Genomic DNA, 21,319 nt, shown 5'->3' with positions numbered 1-21,319 from the left:
ATTTGTGCCACCTAAACCCAGAGCTGGGCTGCTCTGCAGGCTTTTCTCTGAACATGCACACATCAGAATGAGCCGTGCGTGCAATGGCACACCACTCACACACGTTCCTACCAAAGCCAATGTGCAACTGCACAAGCAGGGGAAGTCAAGACCACAAAGGTTACATCCACCTCATCACGTGCCCTTACAAATCCTAACTGAGGATGACCACGGAACCACCATGGCAGCATCAGCGGTGCGGAATCTACTTATAGATGAAAAACAGCACACAAGGACAGCAGGTTGAAGCACTAACCTCCCACAACACCCTTCCCAAGACAGCAGTGAAAATGTTCATCAGACAACATTCAGCAGTCTGCATTTCATCGCCTCTTACCAACACTTTGCCTATGTCAGGCAGGCAGCAGCACCAGGGACACTATGGTGTGGCATCTTCAGAACCTCAGACAACTCTATTGGGTCTGGCTGAGCCGCTCAGCAGCCCTCATAGTGCTGTGCTTCTGTTGGTAGATAGAAAGGCAGTGGTAAAACACCACTGTTTTGACTACTGCTGAGCAGTGCTTGCACAGCACCAAAGCTGTCTCTCCAACCTTTCCCCACACTCTCACCAGAAGGCTACAGGTGGGCAAGATCTTGTGAGGGGACATATCCAGGGCACATGACCCAAAGTGACCAATGGCATATTCCATACCATATGATGCTTGCTCAGATATAAAAGCTAACAGAAAGGAGGACGATGGTGGGGCATTACTTATTTATGATATTTCTCTTACAGAGCAACCACTACTCCGAATGAGGGCCTGCTTCCTGGGAAGTGGCTGAACATCCCCTGCTGACTGGAGGTAGAAAATAACACCTTTTGCTTTCCTTGGATTCCACATGTGCGACTTTTGATATTGAAAAGGACAGGCCCTACTCAGTGCCACTGCCACATTCACTTCTGGGACATGAAAGAGTTTCCTTTTTCACTTCAAGGCTCAAACCTACTTTTGCTTACCCTTCCCATCAATGACAGTAACATTAAGAACATATGAAGGCATCACACACACACAGGGTCAGGCAGATACTTTACTGATGACTCCTTATCTTGGACCACAAGTGGGGTTTTTTCAGCTCATTTTCTCCCTGTGTTTGACTGTAGATAGGAATGACACCGTAGTTCGAGGAGGCACCTGGCATCCAGCCAAGGACAACACACCACAAGGACATTGTGGGCATCTCAGTAACACACACTGTCTCAAGATCCAGATGGCCTCCAACTCCAGGCCCTTGGAGCCTGGGAAACAATCATCTTTAAAAGAATCCTTTATGGCCATCCTGCCCCGTGCTTTCCTCTAAGCATCCTACATTCCCCACTCTGGGAAATGCATTATCAAGACAAACACATCATCTCCCATACTTATCATCTTATAACGTAGCCTACAGTCTTCCCAAGGATTACTAGTTCCTGCAGGCAAGTCTTCCCACTGCACAAGGTCATCTTTCATGGCAGGACATGGTCCAGGCCCTACTCATGCCACTACCACATTCATCTCTGGGACATGACACAGTTTCATTTCCCACCTCAGGGCTCAAACCTACTTTGGCTTACCCTTCCCATCAATGACAGCACCATGAAGGACACAGAAAGGCATCACACACACAATAAGGGGCAGATGCTCTACTGCGGACTCTTCATGCTCGGCAATGCCTCAGCCAGCTCAGAGGGAAATGGGGCAGCCCTGGGAGCAATACTCTTCCTAAAGGTCATGTCGCAACAGCTCTAAACAGCAATGGCGTTCATTCCAGCCTCTGACAGAAAAACCCAAACGCTGATGGGCAAACCTCAGCTGTGGACAAGAACTGCTGCAGGGTGCGGCCAGATCTTCATTCCTCCCGTACCCCAAGAGTCAAGGGGCTCCGGCAAGGACACAAAGGCAGGTGCAACGGTTCCGTCAGGAGCCTCCAGCACCTGCCCAGCGACCACCACCCTCGGGCATCGGGGGCTGAGCACGGCCACCGCCACCGCCGGCCAGGGGGGCGGGCGACAAGGGCGACAGGGGGCAGGGGCGTCGCGGGAAGGGGCGGGGAAGGGGGGGGCACTGACCGTGTCCAGCAGAGCGGGCGGCTCCGGCTGTGTCTCCTTCGCCGCGGGGCCGGGCGGCGGCGGGAAGTTGGGGCTGAAAACCATCAGGTCGCTCTTGCCCGCGCCGTCCGTCACGCACAGGCTCCGGCTCTGGCGCTGCGAGTACGACCAGCTCCCCACCTCGCTGGCGCACACCAGCGTCGCCGGCCCGGGCCCCGACAGCACGGCCGCCCGCGGCGCCCACCGCGACGCCCCGTACAGCACCACGGCCAGCAGGAACAGGCTCGACACCGCGCAGATGGCCACCACCAGCCACACGTTCGTCGACGCCGCCGCGTCGCCCTCCGCGCCCGCCGCCGCACGCAGCCCCGGCCCCGACGAGCCCGCGGCCGCCAGCGCCGCCTCGGCGCCCTCCACCAGCGACACGCTCAGCGTGGCCGTGACCGAGCGCGCCGGCTCCCCGTGGTCCCGCACCACGATGACCAGCCGCTGCCGCGGGCCGTCCGCCTCCTCCAGCGCCCGCGCCGTGCTCACCTCGCCGCTGTACAGCCCCACGCGGAACGGGCCCTTCCCCCGCGGCTCCCACAGCTCGTAGCGCAGCCACGCGTTGTAGCCCGAGTCCGCGTCCACCGCGCGGATCTTCGCCACCACCTGCCCCGCCGGCGCCCCCCACGCCGCCCACGCCCACAGCGCCCCCGAGCCCGGCCCCGACGCCGCCTCGCCCGCGGCCCCGGGGCCCGGCCCGCCGCCGGCAGGAGGCAGCAGCGCCGGCGCGTTGTCGTTCTCGTCCACCACGAAGAGCTGCACCGTCGCGTTGCCGCACAGCGGCGGCTCCCCCGCGTCCACCGCCCGCACCTCGAACTGCAGCACCTGCAGCTCCTCGTAGTCCAGCGGCTGCAGCGCCCACAGCCGACCGCTCTCCGCGTCCACCGACACGTAGCTCGACGCCGACCGCCACACCCCGCCCGACACCGCGCCGCCGCCGCCCTCCGCCACCGAGTAGCTCACGCGCCCGTTGCCCGCCTCGTCCGGGTCCCGCGCCCACAGCCGCGCCAGCTCCGCGCCCGCCGCGTTGTTCTCCCGCGCCAGCACCGTGTACACGGCCTGCGCGAACGCCGGCGCGTTGTCGTTCACGTCCGACACCGGCACGCGCACCCCGCGGCTGGCGCGCAGCGGCGGCGCCCCGCCGTCCTCCGCCCGCACCTCCACCTCGTACTCCGCCACCCGCTCGCGGTCCAGCGCCTCCCGCAGCACCAGCGAGTACGAGCCCGCGAACGTCGCCACCAGCCCGAACGGCGACGCCGGCCACACCGCGCACCGCACGCGACCGTTCGCCCCCGAGTCCCGGTCCGACACGCTCAGCAGCGCCACCACCGTCCCCACCGCCGCGTCCTCCGGCACCGGCACCGACAGCGACGTCACCCACACCTCCGGCGCGTTGTCGTTTATGTCCAGCACCTCCACCACCACCTTGCAGTGACCCGACAGCGGGGGGGAGCCTTTGTCTCTGGCTTCAATACGAAAATTAAATACACTGACGTCTTCAAAGTCCAGGGCGCCCGTTAGACGGATCTCCCCTGTTATCGGATTCACGGTAATCACATCTCTTCCACTCGGGGGAATGAAATTGGTCGCAGTATATGTCACCTCACTGTTAACTCCCTCGTCCGGATCCGTGGCGTTCACCCACGCCACCAGCGTCCCCTTGGCAGCGCTCTCCGGCAGCTGCGCTTTATACACCGACTGGTTGAACTGGGGCGCGTTGTCGTTGGCGTCCAGCACCGAAATCACCAGCTCCACCGTGCCCGTCAGCGGCGGCCGGCCCCCGTCACTCGCCGTCAGCACCAGACGGTGCACAGCCACCGACTCGCGGTCCAGCGGTTTCGTTAAAAGAAGATCGGGTACTACATTTCGATCATTCGGTTTTTGCAAATCCAGGGCGAAATGCTCGTTGGGGCTGAGCGCATAGGAGAGCTGCGCGTTGGCTCCGATATCTGCATCCGACGCGCCCTCCAGCGGGAACCGGGACCCCGGCAGCGTGGTGAATTCCGCGATGCTGAGGTTTTTGCGGGCGGCGGGGAAGAGCGGGGCGTTGTCGTTGATGTCGGTGACCTCCAGCTCCACGTGGAAGACGCGCAGCGGCCGCTCCACCAGCACCTCCAGGCGCAGGGCGCACGGCGCGCTCTTCCCGCACAGCTCCTCCCGGTCCAGCCGCGAGCTCACCACCAGCGCCCCGCTCGCCCCGCTCACCTCCACGCTCGCCCGCCGGCCCTGCGCCACCAGCCGCAGCCGCCGCGCCTCCGCCTCGCCCGCCTCCAGGCCCAGGTCCTGCGCCAGGCGGCCCACCACCGTCCCGGCCTTGGCTTCCTCCGGCACCGAGTAGCGCACCTGCCCGCCGCCCAGCGCCCAGGCCGCCTGCAGCACCAGCACCCGCACCGCGGGCGCCCACCACACGCCCATCGCACCCGCCGCCCTTCCCGCACGGGCCCCGCACGGCTCCCCGCCGCCGCCCGGACGCGCCCGCTCTGCTGACCGCACCGCGCCGCCCCCCCCGCGCTCACAGCCGGGCTCTCCGCCGCACCGGGGCGGAGCCGACGCGCCGCTCCGCCGCCGTCCCTGAGCCTGCAGCGACACCGTGTGCTGCTCCGCCGCCTCGCACGCTCCCCGACAGCGACCGCGGACCCGCGCCGGCCAACTCCCCGCTCGCTCGCTCGGCTGCTCCCCCCGCCTCTTCCTCTTGCTGTCCGTCTCCTCACTGCCTGCCTTTGGCTTGCATGCCTGCCTTCCTCCTCTTCCTCCTCTTTCTGACGTTTCATTGCGTACGGTCCCCTTCTTTCTTCCCACAATTCCTTTTCTTCCCTTCTCTTGCCTCGTTCCTTTCTTCTCTTTCTGCTCTTTTCTCCTTCCGCCTGTTCCGCCTCCTCCTTCTCTCCCTTATCCGTTTCGTTCTTGCCTTCCGTGTCCTTTCCTTTACGCCCCTTTCCCTTCTTTTTCCACCATGCCCCCTCCTTTACCCCACGCTGGCTCATCACCAGTCCCCTCACCGCCGCAGCGGTGGCCCTCAATGCCGGGGCCGTCCGCGGTAATTGCGGACCATCAGCGCTAATTACCGGCCACCGGTGCCGGAGAGAGGGACACTAACCAAGGCGGAGGCTGTTAGGGACTAACTCCGTCGGAGTCTACAGGGAAGGTCGGTGTGTGCTAGTCATCTACTTTATCGGTTCTTTCTTTCTTTCTCCTCCTTGTCATCTTCCTTCCTCAATTACTGCCTTGCTCCATTTCTTCCTAGCATCTTCCTTTATTTCTTTCTGGTTTCCACTTCTCACTCCTTCTTCCTTTCCTCCATTCTCTGCTCAACGCATTTCTGGGCACAGCAATAGCCCTGGTGACATTTTAATAAACTCACTAATCCTTTCCTCCTTACTCCCGCTCTTCTTTCCTTTGCATGCTTGGCTATTGCTTGCTCTTCTTGCTTGTCACCGTTCCTTCCTTCCTTCCACTCTTTTCTGTTTGTCTTCTTTTTGTTGTCCTGACCCTCCCTCCCTTCTCTTCTCCTTCTCTCTTTGACTCTGCTTTGCCTCCTTAACCAACAAGTTTCCTGTATGATTACACCACCCTCCACATCGAGCACGGACTTGACCTTTGGCATGAGCTCTCACTCCTCTTCCCTGACGACTTCCACCTCTCCAGACGAGAACAACCTTCCTGCTTTCCTCCAGTCTCCTGAAGACAGACTGCCCCTGCACCTCCCGTTCTGGAAGAAGGCCGCACTCCACAGCCCCTGTCCTCTCATGGAAGAAAATCCACCACCATCTGAAGCACAAGCTCAACGCTCAGGTACTTCGACATCTCTGCAGAAAGGCTCCAGTGAGCCCAAACAACCCGGGGGACACTCTCTCTCGGCAACTCAAACCCATCAGAGCCCAGTATACTAATTCTCCAAGAAAGCTGAAAAAGCATGGGGCAAACACGGCTCCCAAGCATTCTTCATACACCTTGATGAAGAGCTATTCTTCTGGCCTCATTTTCCACATCCACGCTGAAAGTCAAGCTCTTGCTTCTCCTTTCAGGCTGGCATGCTCTGCCAGCACAACACAGCAAGAACCTCGGCACCCAGGGGCATTAGTCCCCATGGAATACCTCTCGCTCATTAGCACGACCCACCTGTCAAAAGCCACAAAGTTAGAACCATGGCATTTTCATTAGAACATCCCCTCGATGCCAAACACATCCACTCCGAGAAACGCTTTAAGGTCGCTCCTCCATCTGTACTCTCTGTCACTTGCTCACACTGTGCCCAGAACCAGCAAGAAAGGAATGACAGCAGGCAGTGCTGCTTTGCTGCTCCAATCAAAGCAATCACCGAGTCCAGCTCCCAATCCAGGCAACATTCAGTCCATCCAACATGAAGATACCATGCCTATACAGGAACAGAAGTACAGCTGTCTCTCAAACTCACGAGTGACTTACCTGTAGCATCACTGGTTGCTTCTTCAGAAAAGAAACATGTTTAGGGGAGAGGAACTGGTTCTAAGGGGCACTTTGGCTTAACATCATGAGAGATTTCTCTGGAAGGTGGATGGGACATAACGAGCCACATTCTGCAAAAGCCTTGAAATCACTGGGCAGTGCACAGTGCTCCCTTATGCACTGTGATCACAGGGGAAGTAGGAGGGACACCAGAAAGCTACAGACATTCTCCCAGCGTCAAGCTCAGCTCAGGGGATTGAAAAAGCCATTCTCGGCACTGATGGAAAATTACCCAAGTATCTGCCACCATCTGACAGCTGCTAGAATTCAGCATTTCATCTCCACTGTTACCAATACGCTGCCAATGTGAGAGACAGAAAAACAAAAGGGTGAAAGTTCCTGATAACAGCAGAGAAGAGAACCAAAGAATCCCATTCTATGTTGTATTGAAACACAAGAGGAGAACAACAGGGCACAAGGATATGCAGAACATCTGGAGGCCCTGAGAGGATCCCAGGCAATTAGCACTAACTGCAAAGCATCTTATTGATGTTTTCTACTGTCATCTTCTGTCTCATGCCCTGGGAAATGGGTTCTTCACCTAAGCAAACATTCTCAATACTTTCCCCAATGGCACAGTTTATGGTCCTCCCAGCGACTCCATTTCCCTCAAGCAAAACTCTTCCCTGTCTAAGGTCACCCTCATACTGATGCATGCCCAGCCCCTACCTGGTGCCACTCACAGAATCACTGCCACAATACAACACACCCTCCTATATGCATGACGCAGGCCTTAGCACATCCTCACCTTCCCTCACGACTGCCACAAAGAACCAAGTGATGCAAAGCCCCTCACTGCTGGCAGACTCTTCCCAGCTGCGTAAGCTTCGTCCTGAATGCTCAGTGCCTTTTCAGCAATCTCACATGGAGGCAGCACAGAGCAGGACATAACTGAGTCTTACGGATTCTGTCATTAGAGTTGTGACAGCTCTCATCCCAGTCTGCATGGACTTCATTCTTTGAAAGAACAACACACAACGCTGTAGTGCAAGTGCACTCACAATGTGAACTTGGGGGAGAGTTTGTACTATAGAAAACCAGAGCTGGGCTGCTCTGCAGGGTTTAGCGTGCATGTCCCAGACATCAGAATGAGCCGTGCGTGACAACAGGACACACGATCTCTACCGAGGTCAGGTGTGTGAGTGCACAAGTAGGCAAAGTCGAGAACACAAAGATTACACCCACATCCTCACATGCCCTTTACAAATCCTGCACGAGGAGGACAAAGGAACCATTACAGCAACATCAAAGCCTGTGGAAGGTCCTGTAGATGCCCACCATTACACAATGACAGCAGATTGAAGAGTTACCCTCTCAAAATTCATTCCCCAAAACTGCAATCAAGAAGCTCAGCAGAAAGTGTTCAGCTGCCTGCATGTCACCCCCTCTTTAACAACACATTGCCTACCTCAGGCGGGCAGCAGCACAAGGGACTGTCTGCTGGGAGATACTTATCAACTCAAAGGATCCTGTGGACACTTCAATACCACACACTACCTCATGATCAGGAAGGCCTCCCGCTTCAGACCTTTACAGCCTGGGAAAGGATCCCAGGCCAGAACACTCTGCTCACTTTCTAACCCTCTAGGCATCCTCCATTCCCCACTCTGGGGCACGTGTTCTCAAGACAAGCACTTCACATCCCACTCTCTCTTACAACATAGCCCACGGTCTTCCCAAGGATTTCCAATTCAGGCAAGTCTTCCCACTGCTCAAGATTACCCTACACATCAGGACGTGGCCAGGCCCTACTCAGCGCCACTGCCACATTCACCTCCACCACATGCCACACGCTCCTGTGGCTTCACCAATCACAGGCAGAGGCATTACGTACCTGGGAGCAATACTAGTTATAGAGGTGATCTATGAAGAACTCTAAAGGCCAAGGGCATTGATTTTGTGCTGTGAAAGAGCAACCCAAATGCTGATGAACACATCAGTGTCACCAATGAGATCTACTGCACTGGAAAAATTTGTGTTGAGTATGGATTGGCTTGTTTTTTGTTTTTCTCTAAAAAAGAGGATTTCCAGGGGTTTTGTAAGGATATGGCTGCTGGTGGAAACATTAAAGTAAGATCAAAGCAGGCCAGTGTATGGTCACACTACCTGCCTGGCCAAGAACACAAGCCCACAATCCAGTTCAGAAGGGCAGGAAAAGAAAAAGGAAACACCTTCCTTCATCACATTCCTCTTCCTAAACACCTCATCCTACCAGGCAGAGTAACAACATACTTGGATAAAGAACATCATAAAAGTCCCCAATACCTTCCCTATTTTCGCAGTGATGTGGGTGGGCCAACCAAAAGAGACAACACTGACGTCCCAGTTGTCATCTTGCATCACAACTCTTGCAGAAGAGAATCAAAGAAGAGGACAGAGTTTTTGATAAGAAACCACACATGACACCAGCATGATCAGCAGTCAGCAATGCTAATAGGGCAGTAAATAGTGACTAGGGGACCACTGCAAGACATGGCCCATGGTATTCCCAAGGATTTCCAATTCCCTCAGACATGTCTTCCCATTTCTCAAGGTCAGCCTTCACAGCAAGGGATGACCAGGCCCTACACTGGACCACGGCCACACTCCGCTCTGCAACATGCCACTGTTTCTTTTTACCACTCCAGGGCTCATACCTAATATTGTAGACCCTTCCCAGCAATGGGAGCACCATAAAAACCCCATACAGATATTATCAGAGACACCAAGTCCAGCAGTCTCTGCCCTACCAAAGGTGATGTTGGAACCACTCTAAATGGCAACGGTAAGATTTCATAACACTGATACAACCAACCACACGCTGACAAGCACTCCCCTGTAACGGATCATATTGCTTCCATAGGAGAATTCCGGTTTGGGTGTTTGTTATTAGAGGTTCTGTTTCTTTCTCTGCTGGCTGTGGGGTCTTGTTGAAAAGAAGGTTTCCAGGGCTTCTGTATACATGTGGCTGCTGATGTAAAAATGTAAAGAACATCATTAACAAGCCAGTGTATGTCATTCCACTTCATCAGCCAGGAATGCACATCCACAACCATTCGTATCAATGAAAGCACCATAAAACCCATACACATGGTATCATATACCCAGGGTTCAGGCGACTCTCTATAAGTGACCCTTCATGTCTGGCAATGCTTCACCCATCTCAGATGCATCACACACCTGGGAGATACCAACTGGCATCACCACTCCTGCAAAGGAGAGACAAAGAGGAAAAGGGCAAAGTTTTCCAAAACAAACCACAGTTACTACCAGCATCACCAGCAGTCAACAAAAGCCATAATCATTAAACACCTTTTGACTAGATAGCCGTGTTTATCTTTCTTACTTTCCTTTGTAAGACCCAGTTGCTCTCTTACCTCCTGTCAGATCAGACATTCTCCATCCTCCTCACATACAGCTCTCTTCAGACATTCTCTATCCTCCTCTCATACGTCTCTCTCATCTCCCGTCAGGAATGATCAGACATTCTCCATTCTCTTCTCCCACAAGAGGTAACCAAAGAGAGATTCAGAGAAGGCTGGCCAAATCTGATCAAATTTGAAAAAGCTTCTGCTTGACCAACACCGTTCCCCATTAAAAGCAAGTGACCAAAGCTGCATATGGCAGATGACTTCTCACCTGTCAGGAACAGCATGGAGAACATCAAACTTCCAGTTCCCTCAGGCAAGTCTTCCCACTGCTCAAGATCACCCTTCGCATCAGGAGACGCCCAGGCCCCACTCAGCACCACTGCCACAGTCATGGCCACAAACATGCCAGTTTCCTTTCAGCCCAGCTTTGCAGACCCTTTTTGTAAGTGAGAGCACTATGGAAAAGCATACAGACGGTGTCATATACACCGTGTCCAGCAGACTCTCTGCAGCTTGCCCTTCGTGTTTCGCAATGCTTTAGCAGTCTCAGATGGAAATCTTACACACCTCCAAGCAATACTATTTCCAAAGATGATCACAGAATCATTTGTGTTGCACAAGACCCTAGACACCACCGAGTCAAATCATTAACCTAACACTGCCAAGTCCAGCACTAAACCATGTCTCTAAGCACCACATCTTTCAGATACTTCCAGGGACAGTGACACAACCACTCCCCTGGGCCGCCTGTTCCAATGCTTGACCAACTCTTAGGAGAAGAATTGTTTCCTAATATGCAATCTAAACCTCCTCTGGCACCACTTAAGGCCATTTACTCTCATCCTATCACTCGCTGCTTGAGAAAAAGAGACCCACACTCAGCTTGCTACAACCTCCTCTCAGGTAGTTGTAGAGGTCTCCCAAGCCACCTTTTCTCCAAACCAAACAATGCCAGTTCCCTCAGCCGCTCCTCATAAGACTTGGGCTTGACCCTTCCCCAGCTTCATTGCTCTTCTTCCGACTCACTCTGGCACCTCAATGTCATTCTCACAGGGAGGGGCCCAAAACTGAACACTGTTATTCAAGCTGCAGCCTCATCAGTGCAGAGTACAGGGGCGCAATCATTTCCCTTGTCCTGATGGCCACACTATTTCTGATACAAGCCAGGATGCTAGGGCCCTTCAGGGCCACCTGGGCACACTGCCAGTTCATATATAGCCAGCCATCAAACAACGCTCCCAGGTTCTTTTCCTCTGGGATGCTTTGCAGCCACTCTTCCCACAGCCTGCAGTGTTGCGAGGGTTGTTGTGACCCAAGTGCAGGACTTGGCACTGAGCCTTGTTGAACCCCATACAATGGGCCTCAGCCCACTGGCCCAACCTGTCTGGATCCCTCTGCAGAGCCTTCCTACCCTCAACCAGATACACACTTTTGCCCAGCTTGCTGTCATCTGCAAACTTAACCTGATCCCGTCACACAGACCACTGATAAAGAGGTTAAACAGAACTGCCCCCCTCCCAGTACTGAACCCTGGGGAACACCACTTGTGACCAGCCCCCAACTCACTTTAAATCCATTCAACACCCCTCTTTGGGCTTGGCCAGACAGCCAGCCTTTTACCCAGCAAAGAGTACACCCACCCAAGCCACGAGCAGCCAGTTTCTCCAGGAGAATGCTGTGGGAAACAAGATCAAAGGCTTTACTAAAGCCCAGGTAGACAACACCCACAGCCTTTGCCTCACCCACTAGGCAGGACATGTTGTCAGAGAAGGAGATCAGGTCAGTCAAGCGGGACCTGCCTTTCATAAACCCATGATATCGGGACAGCTCTAATGGCAGTGGGTATTGACTTCATGCAGTAAGAGAGCAACCAAAATGCTGAACAAGCACAGCACTGTGGTGGATGTTCTCGAAGGGGGTAGGACAGTCTGGGGATGTTTATTTTTTTGGTTGAAAACAAGGTTTACATGGGTTCTTTAAGGTTGCCACTGCTGATCAAACGTTGAAAGAACATCAAAACGGGCCACAGTATGACACGACATTTCACCGGCCAGCAATGCAGTCCACAACCTGGCAGAAAGGGGCAGCAGGAAAAGAAAATGCCCGTTTCTAACACCTGTCTTGGGTCACACGCCTCTGCCTGAACACTTTGCACCACAAACTACAGTAACAACATACTTGGAAGAAAACCATAGCAAAAGTCCCTATTTCCTTTCTGACTTTTAAAATTACCCTGGAGAGCCAAACAAAATCAAGAAATTACACCACCGGGAGAGAAAACCTGGAAGGCCCAGCTGTCACCCTGCATCATGTCTCTTGCAACGCAGAATGAAAGAGGAGGAGGACAGAGTGTTTCATAAGAAAGCCAGGCCCTTCTCAGTGTCACTGCCACATGCACCTCTGTGACATGCCACTGTTTCTTTCCCACCCCACGGTTCAGTCCAACTTTTGCTTCCCCTTCCCATCAATGACAGCACCATAAAAGGCATACAAATGGTATCACCATACACTGTGTCCAGCAAACTCTCTGCAGCAGGCCCTTCAGGACTGGCAATGCTTTGGCAATTTCAGATGGAAATGTTACACACCTGAGAGCAACAGTCTTTGTTGAGGTCATGTTGGGACAGCTCTAATAGCAAAGGACATTGATTTCATGCTGAGAGAGACCAACGCACATTGTTGAGGAGCTCACCAATAAAGCAAATCATATCTACTGCATAGGAGAATTTGGTTGAGGAGGTTGATGTGTATGCCACGCCACTTCTCCAGCCAGGAACACATATCCACAACCGTTCCCACCAATGGAAGCACCATAAAAACCATAGCAATGATATCATACACACAGTGCAAGGCACACTCGGCCACTGAGCTTTCATGTTTTGTAATACTTCAGCCTCACAGATGGAAACCACATACCTGGGAGATGACACCTGGCATCACCTCTCTTGCAAAGGCGAAACAAAGAGGAGGAGGACAGAGTTTTCCACAAGAAACCGCAGCTGTTACCAGCATGATCAGTAGCCAACAATAGTAATAAGGACTAAATAGTGCCTGGGGAACCATCACCACCAGAGGTCAGCAAGATCTCAGGAGGGGACAAAGCCAGGGCAGCTGACCAGAAGTGACCAAAGGCATATTCCATACCATATGATGTTTGCTCAGATATAAAAGCTAACAGAAAGGAGGACGATGGTGGGGCATTTGTTCCTTACAACAATTGTCTTACAGAGCAACCACTACCCCTGCTGGAGGGCCTGCTTCCTGGGAATGGCTGAACATCACCTGCTGACTGGAGATAGGAGAATAACTCCTTTTGCTTTCCTTAGATTCCACGAGTGCAACTTCTGACACGGACAGAGACAGGCCCTACTCAGTGCCACTGCCACATTCACTTCTGGGACATGACACCGCTTCCTTTCCCACCTCAAGGCTCAAACCTACTTTTACTTACCCTTCCCATCAATGACAGTAACATTAAGATCATATGACGTCATCACACTCCCAGTGTCAGGCAGATACTTTACCGCTGACTCCTTATCTTGGATCACAAGCGGGGTTTTTTCAGCTTACTTTTTCCCCGTGTTTGGCTAAAGAGTGGAATGATACAAATGATACAGCAGCTCAGGCTGGGGGGAGGCACCTGGCATCCAGCCAAGGACAACACACCACAAGGACATTGTGGGCATCTCAGTAACACACACTGTCTCAAGATCCAGATGGCCTCCAACTCCAGGCCCTTGGAGCTTGGGAAACAGTCATCTTTAAAAGAATCCTTTATGGCCATCCCGCTTAATGCTTTCCTCTAGGCACCCCACATTCCTCTCCTCTGGCACATAGATGCTCAAGACAAACGCATCATCTCCCATACTTACCATCTTAGGACATGGCCTATGATCTTCCCAAGGATTTCTAGTTCCTGCAGGCAAGTCTTCCCACAGCTTAAAGTCACCTTTCACATCACGACATGGTCCAGGCCCCACTGAGGCCAGTCCCACATTCACTTCTGGGACGTGACATGATTTCCTTTCCCACCTCAGGTCTCAAACCTACTTTGGCTTACCCTTCCCATCAATGACAGCAACATAAAGAACACAGAAAGGCATCACACACACAGTATGGGGCAGATGCTCTACTGCGGACTCTTCATGCTCGGCAATGCCTCAGCCAGCTCAGAGGGAAATGGGGCAGCCCTGGGAGCAATACTCTTCCCAAAGGTCATGTCGCAACAGCTCTAAACAGCAATGGCGTTCATTCCAGCCTCTGACAGAAAAACCCAAACGCTGATGAGCAAACCTCAGCTGTGGACAAGAACTGCTGCAGGGTGCGGCCAGATCTTCATTCCTCCCGTACCCCAAGAGTCAAGGGGCTCCGGCAAGGACACAAAGGCAGGTGCAACGGTCCCGTCAGGAGCCTCCAGCACCTGCTCAGCGACCACCACCCTCGGGCATCGGGGGCTGAGCACGGCCACCGCCGGCCAGGGGGGCGGGCGACAAGGGCGACAGAGGGGCAGGGGCGTCGCGGGAAGGGGCGGGGAAGGGGGGGGCACTGACCGTGTCCAGCAGAGCGGGCGGCTCCGGCTGCGTCTCCTTCGCCGCGGGGCCGGGCGGCGGCGGGAAGTTGGGGCTGAAAACCATCAGGTCGCTCTTGCCCGCGCCGTCCGTCACGCACAGGCTCCGGCTCTGGCGCTGCGAGTACGACCAGCTCCCCACCTCGCTGGCGCACACCAGCGTCGCCGGCCCGGGCCCCGACAGCACGGCCGCCCGCGGCGCCCACCGCGACGCCCCGTACAGCACCACGGCCAGCAGGAACAGGCTCGACACCGCGCAGATGGCCACCACCAGCCACACGTTCGTCGACGCCGCCGCGTCGCCCTCCGCGCCCGCCGCCGCACGGAGCCCCGGCCCCGACGAGCCCGCGGCCGCCAGCGCCGCCTCGGCGCCCTCCACCAGCGACACGCTCAGCGTGGCCGTGACCGAGCGCGCCGGCTCCCCGTGGTCCCGCACCACGATGACCAGCCGCTGCCGCGGGCCGTCCGCCTCCTCCAGCGCCCGCGCCGTGCTCACCTCGCCGCTGTACAGCCCCACGCGGAACGGGCCCTTCCCCCGCGGCTCCCACAGCTCGTAGCGCAGCCACGCGTTGTAGCCCGAGTCCGCGTCCACCGCGCGGATCTTCGCCACCACCTGCCCCGCCGGCGCCCCCCACGCCGCCCACGCCCACAGCGCCCCCGAGCCCGGCCCCGACGCCGCCTCGCCCGCGGCCCCGGGGCCCGGCCCGCCGCCGGCAGGAGGCAGCAGCGCCGGCGCGTTGTCGTTCTCGTCCACCACGAAGAGCTGCACCGTCGCGTTGCCGCACAGCGGCGGCTCCCCCGCGTCCACCGCCCGCACCTCGAACTGCAGCACCTGCAGCTCCTCGTAGTCCAGCGGCTGCAGCGCCCACAGCCGACCGCTCTCCGCGTCCACCGACACGTAGCTCGACGCCGACCGCCACACCCCGCCCGACACCGCGCCGCCGCCGCCCTCCGCCACCGAGTAGCTCACGCGCCCGTTGCCCGCCTCGTCCGGGTCCCGCGCCCACAGCCGCGCCAGCTCCGCGCCCGCCGCGTTGTTCTCCCCGCGCCAGCACCGTGTACACGGCCTGCGCGAACGCCGGCGCGTTGTCGTTCACGTCCGACACCGGCACGCGCACCCCGCGGCTGGCGCGCAGCGGCGGCGCCCCGCCGTCCTCCGCCCGCACCTCCACCTCGTACTCCGCCACCCGCTCGCGGTCCAGCGCCTCCCGCAGCACCAGCGAGTACGAGCCCGCGAACGTCGCCACCAGCCCGAACGGCGACGCCGGCCACACCGCGCACCGCACGCGACCGTTCGCCCCCGAGTCCCGGTCCGACACGCTCAGCAGCGCCACCACCGTCCCCACCGCCGCGTCCTCCGGCACCGGCACCGACAGCGACGTCACCCACACCTCCGGCGCGTTGTCGTTCACGTCCAGCACCTCCAGCTCCACGCTGCAGTGACCCGACAGCGGCGGCCAGCCTTCGTCTCTCGCTTCGATTTGTATCTCGTGTAAATGCACGTCTTCAAAGTCCAGGGCGCCCGTCAGACGGATCTCGCCCGTCTTCGGATCAATGGTGAAAAGGTCTCTGTTACCGGCAGGATCCAAACTGACGATGCTGTAAGAAAAGTCCTTATTGATTCCCTCGTCCGGATCCGTGGCGTTCACCCGCGCCACCAGCGTCCCCTCGGTAGCGCTCTCCGGCAGCTGCGCTTTATACACCGACTGGTTGAACTGGGGCGCGTTGTCGTTGGCGTCCAGCACCGAGATCACCAGCTCCACCGTGCCCGTCAGCGGCGGCCGGCCCCCGTCACTCGCCGTCAGCACCAGACGGTGCACAGCCACCGACTCGCGGTCCAGCGGTTTCGCAAGAACCAGAAACAGGGATTTTCTATTTTCATCAGAGGACTTAACATCGAGCGTAAAGTGCTCGTTGGGGCTGAGCGCATAGGAGAGCTGCGCGTTGGCTCCGATATCTGCATCCGACGCGCCCTCCAGCGGGAACCGGGACCCGGCGGGGGAGTTCTCCGGTAAACTGAGGTTTTTGCGGGCGGCGGGGAAGAGCGGGGCGTTGTCGTTGATGTCGGTGACCTCCAGCTCCACGTGGAAGACGCGCAGCGGCCGCTCCACCAGCACCTCCAGGCGCAGGGCGCACGGCGCGCTCTTCCCGCACAGCTCCTCCCGGTCCAGCCGCGAGCTCACCACCAGCGCCCCGCTCGCCCCGCTCACCTCCACGCTCGCCCGCCGGCCCTGCGCCACCAGCCGCAGCCGCCGCGCCTCCGCCTCGCCCGCCTCCAGGCCCAGGTCCTGCGCCAGGCGGCCCACCACCGTCCCGGCCTTGGCTTCCTCCGGCACCGAGTAGCGCACCTGCCCGCCGCCCAGCGCCCAGGCCGCCTGCAGCACCAGCACCCGCACCGCGGGCGCCCACCACACGCCCATCGCACCCGCCGCCCTTCCCGCACGGGCCCCGCACGGCTCCCCGCCGCCGCCCGGACGCGCCGGCTCTGCTGACCGCACCGCGCCGCGCCGCCCCCCCCCGCGCTCACAGCCGGGCTCTCCGCCGCACCGGGGCGGAGCCGACGCGCCGCTCCGCCGCCGTCCCTGAGCCTGCAGCGACACCGTGTGCTGCTCCGCCGCCTCGCACGCTCCCCGACAGCGACCGCGGACCCGCGCCGGCCAACTCCCCGCTCGCTCGCTCGGCTGCTCCCCCCGCCTCTTCCTCTTGCTGTCCGTCTCCTCACTGCCTGCCTTTGGCTTGCATGCCTGCCTTCCTCCTCTTCCTCCTCTTTCTGACGTTTCATTGCGTACGGTCCCCTTCTTTCTTCCCACAATTCCTTTTCTTCCCTTCTCTTGCCTCGTTCCTTTCTTCTCTTTCTGCTCTTTTCTCCTTCTGCCTGTTCCGCCTCCTCCTTCTCTCCCTTATCCTTTTAGTTCTTGCCTTCCGTGCCCTTTCCTTTACGCCCCTTTCCCTTCTTTTTCCACCATGCCCCCTCCTTTACCCCACGCTGGCACATCGCCAGTCCCCTCACCGCCGCGGCGATGGCCCTCAATGCCGGGGCCATCAGTGCTAATTGCGGACCATCAGCGCTAATTACCGGCCACCGGTGCCGGAGAGAGGGACACTAACCAAGGCGGAGGCTGTTAGGGACCGAAGCCGTTCAGCGTCTACAGGTGATGTCGTCCCGTCCTGGACATCTTCTCATCAGCCCTTCCCTTCTTCCTTGCTTTTTACTCCCATAGTTTCCTTCCTCCTCTTTCACCTTCCTTCTGCGATACTCCTGCAAGGTAACATCGGCGCGCCCTGGTCATCTGCTTAAATGGTTTCTTCATCATTCTCGTCTTTGTCATCTTCCTTCCTTCCTTCCTTACTTCTTCTCTTCCGCTCTTTCCTCCTTTCGTTATCTCTCCCTTTATGTCCCTCCCCGCCTTTCTGTGTCCAGCAATCCAGAGCGATCGGGCATGCTAATAAACTCACCCATCTTATCATCCTTTATCTTCTTTCTCTCTGTTGCTTGCTTCGTTCTGGTTTCCTTCACTTTCTCTACATTTTTCCTTCCTTCCTGCTCTTCTTCCACCTTCTCGTCCCTGTCCTCTCTTTGTCTCTTCCTTGGCTCCTTTACCAGTATCTTTTCTAGATGACTACATCACCTTCACCCCATGCAGCACGGACATGCCCTAAGGCATGAGCTCCCATTCCTCTTCCTCCACCTTTCATCAAGCCTTGCACAGCGCCTTGGAGCACCCAGGATGCCGAGCTCCTCACCTCCATTCGGCATGCAGAGATAACGGCGGTGATGCTGGTCATCTCCCATACCATCTCTTCCTTCTTTCCATTCTTTCTCTCTTTACATGCTTCTTCTTCCTTGCATACAGTCCTTCCTCTCTCTCCTTTCTCACTTCTCTCTTCATTTTTTTTCTTTTTCCTCTGCTTTTCCATCCCCTCCTGTTTCTTTTTTTTTACCTGACCTGCCCTACCCTTGCTTCCACATTGCTGCTTCCATATTTGTTTCTTCTTTTCATTTTTGCCTTTAACAAAATGTTTTCTACATGCCTACACCGCGCTCGATATCAAGGATGAACATGCCTTTTCACAAGAGCTCTCATGACTCTTCCCTTCTGCCTGCCAGCCATCCGGGTGGGGAACGTCATTCCTGCTTTCCTCCAGTCTACGCAAGACAGGGGGGCTTCCCCTTCACCACCTCTCACCTTCAGGAAGGAGGACATACTTTGCAGCCCCCAGTCCTCTCAAGGAACCAGCAAACAACACAGCAAGGCCATCACATGGCAAAGAACAGCTCTGCCACATCAGAACACAATCCACCGCCATCAGAGACAAAAGCCCAAGGCCCAGGTACTCAGACCTTCATGAAACTGGCTCCAAAGAGTTCAGGAAATCCAGGGCAGTCTTCCCTTCGGGAAATCCCGACCTGCAACCAATCCTCCAAGAAAGCTGAAAAGGCATGGCGCAACCACAGCTCCCAAGCACTCTCCCTGCACCTCGATGAAGAGCTATTTTTTCCAGCTGCTCACCACATGTCAAGCCCTTGCCTCTTCTTGCAGGCAGGCACGCACTGCCAGAATAACACTCCAAGAACCTTGGTACCCATGAACTCCATCATTAATGTGAGCCATGTGTCACTCAGCCAAACAAATGCCACAAAGGGAAGACCACAGAGGTTTGGATATGAAATCCCATCTATGCTAAACACATCCACTCCCAGAAACGCACTGGGGTCCTCCCCATCTGTCCTTCTGCCATCAGCTCATGCTGTTCCTGCAAGCAGCAGAAGCAGGAACAAAAGCAGGTGGCAGTGCTTTGCTGTTCAAACCTATAGGCATTACGATCCAGGACACATTTGGTTGACCCAACATGAAGGTACCACGACTGAACGGGAACAGAAGTACAGTATCTCAAACACAGCCTCTTTAGGTACAAGAAACTCACCTGTAGAATTCGTGGTTGCTTCTTCTGGAAAAGAAACATTTTCAGGACAGGCCAGCTGGCTCTGAGAGACATTTTACCTTACAATTAACAGTGATTTCTGTCAAGAAAGAAACTACTATGGTTCTCCAAAAGCTTTGAAACCACTGAACAGTGCGTAGTGCTCCATTATGTACTGCTATCACAGCGGAAGCAAGAGGGAGACGTGAAAGCCAAGGACATTTTGTGAATGTCAACCTCGGCTCCAGAGAGTGGGAAAAGCAACATCTTACACTGATGGCCAACCACCCAAATATCTGCAACCTGACTGACAGCTGCAGAACTCAGCAGGCTGCATCTCACCAACCATTACCAACACACTGCCAATGAGAGAGAAGAGAAATACAAAACGGTGGGAGGTTTTGGTAAGAGCAGAGAAGGAAACCAGACCCATTCCACCGTACTGAAACCGAAGGACTGCCAACATCTTGAACAGAGAGAGAACTTCTTCCCCAGCCTAGCAAGATGCAGAGCAGAAACATAACACAGACACATTCGGTGAAGGGTGGCTCCGTGACCAAAATGTGCAAAATTTTCCATTTGAGCAGTAACATTCCATGTCAAAAGAAAGGAACTAAAGGCATGTCTATCATGTGACTTAACAATCAGTAATACCACAAAGATCACCAGTGCCTTACCATATGTGGAACTTCTGGAGGTCCCGAGAAGGTTGTGGGAAAGTAGCAGTGTGTGCTGGGAGTCTTCTCAAGGATTTCTACTGGAATATACTCTGTCCCGTGCCATGGCAAATGTCATCTCCAGGGCTGAGCAGACATTCTCCAGTCCTCCCACAATGACACAGGCCGTGTTCAACCCAGCATCTCCATTCCCCCCAGGCAACCCTCTTCCCCGCTCAAAGTCACCCTCACCCTTAACACATGACCAGGCCCTGCTCGGTGCCACTAGCAGGATCACAACGGCAAGACCCAGATACTGCTCTAACCCAACAACACACCCCAGCTCTAAACCCCACTATGAGCACAACCCAGGCCTTTGCACATCCTCACCTTCCCTCACAACTGGCAGAAAGAAACTATGGAGGAATGCAAAGCCACACAGTGCCTGGCAGACTCTTCCCAGACACATGAACTGCACCCGGAAGCCTTTTGCCCCTTCTCAGCAATCTCCAATGGAAACACCACAGAGCTGCACGTTTTTAGAGTGTCTGTGATTACAGCTGGGACACCTCAGATCCCACTCTGCAGGGATTTTATTCCTTGAGAGAACCACACCAAAGGCTGAAACGCAAGCACACCCAAAATATCAGTTGGGTGGGAGAATTTCCACGACACAACACCAGAGCTGTGCTGCTGTGCTGCTGTACAGGGTTTCGTGTCTACGTGCACGTATCAGAATGAGTCGACACTGGCAAGAGGACACACCATCTCTGCTGAGACCAGACGAGCAGGGAAAGTTGAGCACCCAAAGGTCACACACACCTCCTTACCTCCCTGTTAAAATCCTGCCTGAGGAGGATCGAGGAACCAACACGGCAACATCAATGGCTGTGGAAACTCCTGTAGATGACCACTATTACACAAGGACAGCAGACGGAATCTGCCTGGATGCTTTGTGCCTTTTCATCAATTTCATATAGAAATGGAGTTCTTAAGGATTCTGCGATCAGAGCTCTGACACCTCTGATCCCACTCCACACAGATCTTATTCTTGGACAGAACCACACCAGAGGCTGAAGCGCAAGTGATCTCACCATGTCAACTGGGTGGGGGAATTTGTGCCACCTAAAACCAGAGCTGGGCTGCTCTGCAGGCTTTTCTCTGAACATTCACACATCAGAATGAGCCGTGCGTGCAATGGCACACCACACACACACGTTCCTACCAA

General features: G+C 55.8%; 1 protein-coding gene across 1 annotated transcript in view; it reads right to left on the bottom strand.

The window, feature by feature from the left end:
- Positions 1-17,668, bottom strand: part of LOC129785095 (protocadherin alpha-2-like) — a 117,134-nt gene extending 99,466 nt beyond the window's left edge. The window contains 2 exon segments of the mRNA XM_055813207.1: positions 14,496-15,554; positions 15,556-17,668. Of these exon segments, the coding sequence (XP_055669182.1) occupies positions 14,496-15,554; positions 15,556-16,932 (2,436 nt within the window). The 5' untranslated portion in view covers positions 16,933-17,668.
- Positions 17,669-21,319: the final 3,651 nt, after the last annotated feature.

Source organism: Falco peregrinus, chromosome 8 (assembly GCF_023634155.1).
Source record: "Falco peregrinus isolate bFalPer1 chromosome 8, bFalPer1.pri, whole genome shotgun sequence".
In the NCBI taxonomy this organism is placed as follows: Eukaryota; Metazoa; Chordata; class Aves; order Falconiformes; family Falconidae; genus Falco; species Falco peregrinus.
Note: the sequence above shows the minus strand (reverse complement) of the source record. Positions and strands in the feature narration are given on the sequence as shown.